The sequence below is a fragment of the Neomonachus schauinslandi genome, chromosome 11, assembly GCF_002201575.2.
Source record: "Neomonachus schauinslandi chromosome 11, ASM220157v2, whole genome shotgun sequence".
Classification (NCBI taxonomy): domain Eukaryota; kingdom Metazoa; phylum Chordata; class Mammalia; order Carnivora; family Phocidae; genus Neomonachus; species Neomonachus schauinslandi.
In genome coordinates, this window is record NC_058413.1 from 91,299,607 (window position 1) to 91,309,559 (window position 9,953).

Sequence of the window (9,953 nt, forward strand, 5' to 3'; positions counted from 1 at the left end):
AAAAAAAAGGAAGGGAAAATAGCTACAACTGAAGCTCCTGTCATACATAATGAGACTCTACAATGAGTCTCCATGTTTGCTATTTTTTTGGCCTTGATCAGTACAGCTTTGAAAGATTTTGATTATTTTCATTTTATCAAATGAAATAAAAGTGAAAATAGCACTGAAATTATAGGAAAGCATCAGTCACATAGGGAACTGGGGATGACATATGTGTAGAAGGAAATTCTCAGGATGTCTTAGACCTATCCACAGTCACCTGGGACCAAAGTACGACTTTGAATAAAATTGTGGGTCCTGGAATCAATTTTTTAGGCTGATCATTTATTATGTTTGGGACCAGGGCAATTAATCAAACTAAATAAGCTTCTATTTCCTCATTTTTCAAAGGGGAATAATACTAGGGCCTTCCCTGAGGGAATACTGTAAATATTAAATAAGGTTATTCACTTAAAGTGCTGGGCACACTAGTTGATATTTCATAAACTCTCAATAACATATGTTACAAATATTATCTTCATCATCATCATTGTTCTTGTTTGTGTTATCATTAAAAAACAAAACTAAGATTCCTTTCACACTCGAGAGTCTTTGATTTTATTCTTAGTATTTCTCCACATATAATCACTCTAATATTGTTCAAAGGAGTGGCCTGGAGGAGAATTTAGGAGATGTGTTATATGGGGGAGTGTCATTGACTTTCCAAACATTTGAACAATAAACCTAACATGTTACATATATTAGCAAATTAAAGAACTGTTTCTGACATGACATCATGATATTGATTCTATTCATGAACATTTTCTACTCTCCAGAATTTTCTTCAGGGCAAATTTGACATCCTTATTCTGCAGGCTGTAGATCAGGGGGTTCAGCATGGGCACAATGATGGTATAAAACACAGAGAACACTTTCCCTTGGTCCATAGAGCTCACAGAAGATGGCTGAAGGTACGTGAATGCAGCAGATCCATAGAAGAGAGCAACAGCTGAGATGTGGGAGCTGCAGGTGCTGAAGGCTTTGGACCTGCCCTCAGTGGAGTGGATGCAGAGGATGCTGGAGAGGATGAAGATGTAGGAGGCGAAGATAGTTAAGGCAGGAGTCAGGATGTTAAATGCACTCAAAACTAGAACCAACAATTCATTGATGTAGATGCTGGAACAGGATAGCTCCAAGAATGGGAAGAGATCACAGAAATAATGGTTAACCACATTGCTCTTGTAGAAAAGGAGTCTCATCATAAAGCCCATGTGGATTGTAGATCCAATGATGCCCAAAATATAAACTCCTACTGTGAGCCGGAAGCAGACGTGAGAAGACATGATGACATTGTAAAGCAAGGGGCAACAGATGGCAACATAGCGGTCATAAGCCATTGCAGCCAACATGTGACACTCTGCAATAGCAAAAATGAGGAAGAAATAGAGCTGAGTCATGCATTCTGAGTAGAGAATGATGTTCTTCTGTGTCACAAAGTTCGCCAGCATCTTGGGGGTAACGACAGTGGAATGGCAGAGATCAATGAAGGACAAGCTACTGAGGAAGTAGTACATGGGGGTGTGCAAGTGAGTGCTGAGCCCTATCAGCATGATCATGCCCAGGTTCCCCACCACCGTGACCACATAGATTCCTAGGAAGAGGAAGAAAAGGGGCAGCTGGAGTTCCGGTTTCTCTGTTAGCCCAGCGAGGATGAACTCAGTCACTGTGGAGTGATTTCCAGGGTCCATTATCCTCTCAAAGGGTTCTAAGCTTAAAAAACAGAAAATGAGTGTACTTGTGTGGGGGGTGTGTGTGTGTGTACATATGTATGTGTGTATGTGTGTGAGGGAGAGAATAATTTTATGGAGATCATTATTTTATCCCTCATCAAAGGACATTCATAATGTAGGTATCTCTTGAATCTCTTCCATCACTCTAGGACAACCAATAATTCCAGTTGACCAGAGGAAAACTCAAGAAATTTCTAATTAAGGTATTTCCAATTTTAATAGAAAACACCAAGTTTACATGCTTTGAGTCAGTTAATAGGGAAGTTACTACTGTTATCTCTTTTTTTTTAAGTTTTTATTCAAATTCCAGTTAACATAATATTAGTTTCAGGTGCACAGTATGGTGATTCAACAGCTGTTATTTCTAATGATTCTTTCCTATATGTATATAATCATCCTATATCCTATGGGATATCCTATATGTATATATTAATGCCATAGCATATTAATCAAATGTCATAATGATTAAATTTTGATTCAATTGAAAATAAGAAAGGGTAACATGTTTTCTACAAGTAATAAACACAGTATTCATAAGTCTGTGAAAAGTTATTAATTTGATCTGAATCATTTTCCTTACTAGAATTCCTGCTCAAAATACCTGAAGGACTGGGCAGCTACCAATATCATTCCATCTGGAATTCTGCTTCTCTGCTTGTCCTAGTTTCCTTCACCCAGGCCTACTACCTCACAAGGTAAGAACATAACATACCTATACCTCAACAACTTCTCCAAGAGTGAAAACTGTGAAAACTGTCTTCCTTCATTTATAATTCAAATAATCCCAGGGGAGTGATACAGTGGCTGAAATTTAGATCATGTATTCTACCTCTGTGGCCAGAGAAGCAGAAGATTATGAATGGTTTATGTTAATTGGACTTCATGGTGGAGGTGGAGGTCAGAAAACTACTCTTATTCCCAAAATATGAGAAGGTTTTGGAAGAAAAACACTAAGTGTCTTCTTATCATGTATTTTGCATGTACTCTCTACAGAATTTTAGGATGGTAGAGATATGGATTATTAGAACACATGCAAAATACAACTAGAAATTTTAGTTTCAATTCAATAATAGTCAACAATGTGATCTTTTTAAAAAAAGGCAAATAGATATTTCATTTACACTGCAAAGAAAACTAGATTCTAGAAAATGCAAATTCATTTTCTTAATACTCAAGCCGTAGTTGGAATAGTGTTTTCAATTTGAGGTACAATACTATATGTGATTTAGGAAGAACTGGACAATTTCAGAAAAATTATTTAGAAATCTTGTCTTTAGATGAATGGCTGAAATAACTGAGGATATTTAATTAGCAAAACCCAAAAAATTCATGTGGCACATGACAGTTATTCACAAATGTTCAATATATTGCTATATTTAAAAGGTGTTGGACTCATTTTAAATGTCTCCAAGAAAGTAAGATAAAATGACCTGCTTGAGAGGGGAAGAATGAAAGGGGGAAAATCGGAGGGGGAGACGAACCATAAGAGACGACGGACTCTGAAAAACAAACTGAGGGTTCTAGAAGGGAGGGGGGTGAGACGATGGGTTAGCCTGGTGATGGGTATTAAAGAGGGCACGTTCTGCATGGAGCACTGGGTGTTATACACAAACAATGAATCATGGAACACTACATCAAAAACTAATGATGTAATGTATGTATGATTAACATAACAATAAAAATTTAAAAATAATAATAAAAACAAACAAACAAACAAAATGACCTGCTTGAAACTATAGGGAGAACTATCCGGTTTTATATCAAAGAAGCTTAACAATAGTCACATATACCCTGATCTTATAGCCTGAAATGTTAGAGCACAGCCTAAGGGGCCACTTAGTGGCTATTGTTTATGGATGCAAGTTCTAGATGGGTGATTGGATTAAGTCATCCTTAATATCTCTTTCAATTCCAACATTTCATGATTGTATAATCCTAATAGGTCCTGATATTAAGGTAGATAATCATGGATGCAAACAATTCTGTCCTACACTTGCACTAATCCTCTGAAAAATGGAAATGTTAATTTCTGTCTCATGTGAAAATTAAATTAAATGATACCTGCAAGGTGCCTAGCACAGTTCCTGGCTCTTGATAAGAACTTAATAAATATCAATGTTGTTATAGTTGTAATAAATTGAGTATATCTCCGCTGTATCTTTCATTCGCCCAACATTGTCATTCCCATAATGAAAACCAGATATGAAAACCCATAATGAAAATTTCTTTCCTCAACATATCTTGTTCTTGTTTCTATGAATACACACCATGGGGCACCTGGGTGGCTCAGCCGGTTTAGCATCCGACTCTTGATTTAAGCTCAGGTCATGATCTCAGGGTCGTGAGATCGAGCCAGGGTGGGGTTCCGTGCTCAGCAGGAGTCTGCTTGAGATTCCCTCCCTCTGCCCCTCCCTCTGCTTGCCCTCACTCACTCTCTCTCTCTAAAATAAATCAATAAATCTTTAAAATAATAATAAAGTTTTAAAAATACACACAATAATACAGAAATTTAGAAACTTTTTACTGAGTTTACCTCTTAAAATTATCAATATTTTCCAAGGTCTCCAAAGAAAGTTCAAGCCAACTTGTCATTCAAAGATTTATATCATCTGCCAACAACAACAAAAAAGTTTTCTTTTTTTATGTCTCAACAAGTATCATGTTATTTAGTTATTCCGCCAGAGTATTTGGTAGACTCTTAGTTTTTACTCATCATATTCCTTTATATTTTCTCTTCCTCCATTCCCTCTACCTTGTGACACTTATTTAATAGTTAGGATCATTAGTTAAGGAGTTTAATATGAGAGCCCCAGTTAACATGAATAATTTTTTTGTGCCCATGAATACATCTCCTATTTTATATAAAAATATACTTAACTTTGTATTAATTAGTATGAGTCATTTACTGGTTTCCTTTCTCTACTAGACTGGAAATTCAATACAGTCCTGGCACAGTGCTTTGCATCCAGTGATCCTCAATCAATACGTGTTTAATAAAATTATGAAGGAAGGTTAGCGATAAGTTAACAGAGACTAAATCAACAAAGCCTTCACACTGCCTGAGTTGAAATGAGTAAACAAAAAAGTATTTGCCATAATTTTATACTAGAGGAAACAGAGAGATAATAAAGGGACCTGTGCTCATTAGAGTGTGAATAATGGGATGAGGACAAGTGAGGATGTATAAATAGCTACGTGTGTTTCCTTGTACACTGGAAAGGGAGTTTGAGTGGAAGACTAAGATTTTAAATGCCAAGGCCTGAGATTCAGACATACCCCTCTTTCTTCCCAGAGAGTTCAATGCTGTGTACTTTTCTTCTTCATTGTTCTAGAGGGAAAAATGACCTGATGATGCTGGTGGATAGTTCTGAGTACTAACCTTGCAGGACTCCTTGGTGCTGAGGGAGTCATAGCCTAAAAGCCTTTTTTGGCGATTGTTTTTAGTCACTGACCTTGATCTCTGGTGAAGTTGATGCCCAAGGCCATCTGTCCCCCTCAAAGGTTGGCTGATAGGATGAGAGGATTTTATACTCTGGGTATAAATACTAAGTGTCTGATTAAGAACAAACAATGATAATGGCCTCCCACTAGAATCTTATCCCACAAGTATCCACTCTTGGGAAAAGAAACAATTAGAACTTCCCTTTCTCCATTGGTTCTCAAGTGTTTAATAGTATCACAGAGGTGTGATTCATTGTTCTTATTATGTTATATAACAGTATCTAGGGTGTGAGAGATATTGTTAGGACACCAGTGAATTTCATCCAAGCCATTTTAAAATGCAAAATTTCAGGAAATTTTTAAGACATACACTAAAGAAGTTTTCTAAAGTTCTTTCCCACAGGGCAAAGTAGACAACCAGGGAAAACAACCTGGTTATGTAAGATCTGAAAGTTTTTATTTTCATTGACCCCTGTTAACTGTATTTAGTTTTCATAATGTACTCAGAAAACAGTGATGCTTGGAATGTTTTAACTTGTAGCCTAAATGAAAGTATCTGCTAAATATTGCATATACCCTTGAGGAATTCCTAACAAGAGTAAGGAGAGATGATGACTTTATTTTCTTCTAAAATTAAAAGAGAAATAATGAGGAGCAATAGTAACATATGTGCTATAGAGATTATTTCAGTTCTATATAAAGGCTACATCATTTTATTTTTTTGGAAATAAAAATTATATTTAATATTTTATTCAAAATATTTATTGAATGTTATATGATTTTAACAATAATTGCAATAAATTTTCTTAATCAAATTTACTTTGAAATGCTTTAAATTATTGTTAGAAATGGGGCTTCAGGGCGCCTGGGTGGCTCAGTTGGTTAAGCGACTGCCTTCGGCTCAGGTCATGATCCTGGAGTCCCTGGATCGAGTCCCACATCGGGCTCCCTGCTCGGCAAGGAGTCTGCTTCTCCCTCTGACCCTCCCCCCTCTCATGTGCTGTCTCTCTCATTCTCTCTCTCTCAAATAAATAAATAAAATCTTAAAAAAAAAAAAAGAAATGGGGCTTCAACCTTTTTTGTAAAGGTATTTTTGCCAGTTGCTATGAGAAGAGCAAAAACCTAGAACGGAATAATTCGTAAACCCTATGGAAAATGTTACTTATTAATAATCAAACCTTAGAACAAGAAATAATGGTACAATGCAAGACACAATTTTTGTTCTTAAGAATTTGACAATTTTGATAGAGATAATATCCACAAGCACGCATTAATAGTAAACAAAAACAGAAATGACATCATTATTATAGTATGTGTGATGAACCAGAAGTGTGTCTGATAATAGCCTGGAGTGGCCAGAAATGCATGGAGAATTAAACACTTCTGTTTTCCATTGAAAGGTATGTAAAATTTGGAAAGGGAAAATGAAATCAAGAAGTCATTTCAGAAGGGATTATGCTAAGTGAAATAAGTCAGACTGAAAAAGACAAATACCATATGATTTCACTCATATTTGGAATCTAAAAAACAAAACAAATGAATAAACAAACAAGAAAATCAGAATCAGACCTATAAATACAGGGAACAAACTGATGGTTGCAAAAGGGAAGGATGGTGGGGGATGAGCAAAATGGATGAAGGGGAGTGGGAGAGACAGGCTTCCAGTTATGGAAATGAATAAGTCACAGGAATAAAAGGCACAGCATAAGGAATATAGTCAATGATACTGTAATAATATTGTATGGTGACAAATGGTAGCTATATCTGTGGTGAGCCTAACATAATGTATAGAGTTGAGTCACTATGTTATACACCTGAAACTAATGTAACATTGTGTGTCAACTATACTCAAATTTTTTTAAAAAATTGAGCTTTTGCCCAGTGAAGGAAACCATCAACAAAACAAAAAGGCACACTACTGAATGGGAGAAAATATTTGCAAATGATATACCCAGCAAGGGGTTAATAAACAAAATATATGAAGAACTTAAAATATTTATACAACTCAACACCAAAAAAAACCCCAAACAATCTTATTAAAAAATGGGCAGAGGAGCTTATTTTCCAAAGAAGATATATGGATGGCCAACAGACACATGAAAAGCTACTCAATAACATTAATCACCAGAGAAATGCAAAGCAAAACCACAATGAGATATCACCTTACACCCATCAGAATGACTAAATCCAGAAGGACAAGAAATATCAAGTATTGGTGAGGATGTGCGGAAAAAAGAATGCTTGTGTACCATTGGTGGGAATGTAAATTGGTACAGCCACTGTGGAAAACAGCACAGAGGTTCTTCAAAAAGTTAAAAATAGAAATATCATATGATCCAATAATTCCACTACTGGATATTTACCCAAAAGAAACAAAAACGGTAATTCAAAAGGATATATGCACTTTTATGTTTATTGCAGCATTATTTACAATAGCTAAAATATGGAAGCAACTTAAGTGTCCATCAATACATGAGTGGATGAGGAAGATGTGCTATAGCTATACAATGGAATATTGTGCAGCCATAAAGAATGAGATCTTGCCGTTTGCAACAACATAGATGGACTTAAAGGGTATTATGCTAAATGAAATAAGTCAGACTGAGAAAGACAAATACCATATGATTTCACTCGTATGCGGAATCTAAAAACCAAAACAAATGAATAAACAAACAAAAAGCAGAATCAGATCCATAAATGCAGAGAACAAATTTTTGGTTGCCAGAAAGGAGAGGAGTGGGGGAGAGGGGGCTGAGCAAAACAGGTGAAGGGGAGTGGGATAAACAGGCCTCCAGTTATGGAATGGGTAAGTCATGAGAATAAAAGGCACAGTATAGGGAATATGGTCAATGGTATTATAATAGTGTTGTATAGTGACAGATGGTAGCTACATTTGTGGTGAGCATAGCATAACATATAGACATGTTGAATCACTATGTTGTACACCTGAAACTAAAGTAACATTGTGTGTCAACTACGCTTGAATTAAAAAAAGAGAGAGAAAGAAAAGCATACTGGTAAGACCTTACCATAGAGTTCTGGTAGGTGGTATATGTTATCTATTATGATTAGACATAGTCTTCAAGCCAAACATGTAAAATTAAAATAGTTTATGAACCCTATATGATAACCACAACCATTTACAATATATTGTCCTTCCAAATAACTAGTAGAAGTTAAAAGTCTTGAAAAACATATTAAAAGATAATTCAAGAATTATCAAAGGAATTGTACTTGACTTATTTCACCTATTTAAGTTAGCAAATAACCATTCTCATGCATTCTATTTCTAGGAGATACCTTAACTCTGCAAATTTTATTTGTCTGCACTTTGCTTTCTAACCCCAATACACTTGGTGCTCTCTGGTGTCCATATGGTGTCCAATTCTATGTCCAATACACCTTATCATATGGTGCTGCTTTCCATATGACTGACATTATGAATCCAGTCCCCTCCTGCATTGTTTTTCCAAATTATCAAGTAGTCACAAGAATCTCATTACTTGTGGACATACATTGTTGTCTCTGGACTGTTTCCTTATCAAACCTTGTTGGAGAATTATAAATTTTTGCTCAGGCAAAATACCCCTTTTATTCTTTTTTCAAGGATCTTATTTAGGGCAACTTTGACATCTTTATTCCGCAGGCTGTAGATCAGGGGGTTCAGCATGGGCACAATGATGGTATAAAACACAGAGGACACTTTCCCTTGGTCCATGGAGCTCACAGAAGATGGCTGCAGGTACATGAATGTAGCAGATCCACAGAAGAGAGCAACAGCTGAGATGTGGGAGCTGCAGGTGCTGAAGCCTTTGGACCTGCCTTCAGTGGAGTGAATGCAGAGGATGCTGGAGAGGATGAAGATGTAGGAGCTAAGGATCATCAGGCTGGGGACAAGGATATTAAATGCACTGAAGCACAAAACTACCACCTCATTAATGTAAGTACTGGAGCAGGAGAGCTCCAATAGTGGGAAGAGATCACAGAAGTAATGGTTGCTTCTATCAGCCTTGCAGAAAAGCACTCTTAGCATGCAGCCTGTGTGAGCTGTGGCACCAGTCAAGCCCATGATATACACCCCAACTACCAGCCAGGAACAGACCTGATAAGACATGGTGACATTGTAAAGCAATGGGTTACATATGGCAACGTAGCAGTCATAAGCCATTGCAGCCAACATGTGACATTCTGATATAACAAAAACAAGGAAGAAATAGAGCTCAGTCATGCATGCTTGGTAGGAGATAAAATTCCTCTCTGTCACAAAGTTTGTCAGCATTTGGGGGGTAACGACAGTGGAATGGCAGAGATCAATGAAGGACAAGCTACTGAGGAAGTAGTACATGGGGGTGTGCAAGTAAACGCTAAGCCCTATCAGAGTGATCATGCCCAGGTTCCCCACCACCGTGACCACATAGATTCCTAGGAAGAGGAAGAAAAGGGGCAGCTGGAGTTCTGGTTGTTGTGTTAGCCCAGCAAGGATGAACTCAGTCACTGTGGAATGATTTCCTGCTGTCATTTTCCTCTGGGAATTTTATGTAGAAAGAGAAGAAGAAAATTTGTGGTAGATATTTATTGTCCCACCATGTAATGTAGTATGAGACAGAATTTGTCTTTGTCTTTTCAACCAGGTGGCTCCAGTTCTATGTCTGTCCGTGATCTATGTTAGCACTCAAAGACCCCGAGGTCTCAGTAATATGGGGCATGTAAATAAATATCAGATAGAACAATCCCTTTTTTGTT

General features: G+C 36.9%; 2 protein-coding genes across 2 annotated transcripts; both read right to left on the reverse strand.

Moving 5' to 3' along the window:
* Window positions 1-791: 791 nt before the first annotated feature.
* Window positions 792-1,727, reverse strand: LOC110577855. Its single transcript, XM_021687299.2, has one exon. It carries the CDS (start codon window positions 1,725-1,727, stop codon window positions 792-794), a length of 936 nt encoding a protein of 311 aa, XP_021542974.2.
* A 7,042-nt stretch (window positions 1,728-8,769) lies between these two features.
* Window positions 8,770-9,735, reverse strand: LOC110586432. The gene has a single exon (XM_021696636.1). It carries the CDS (start codon window positions 9,727-9,729, stop codon window positions 8,770-8,772), a length of 960 nt encoding a protein of 319 aa, XP_021552311.1. The 5' UTR covers window positions 9,730-9,735.
* Between the last annotated feature and the right edge of the window lie 218 nt (window positions 9,736-9,953).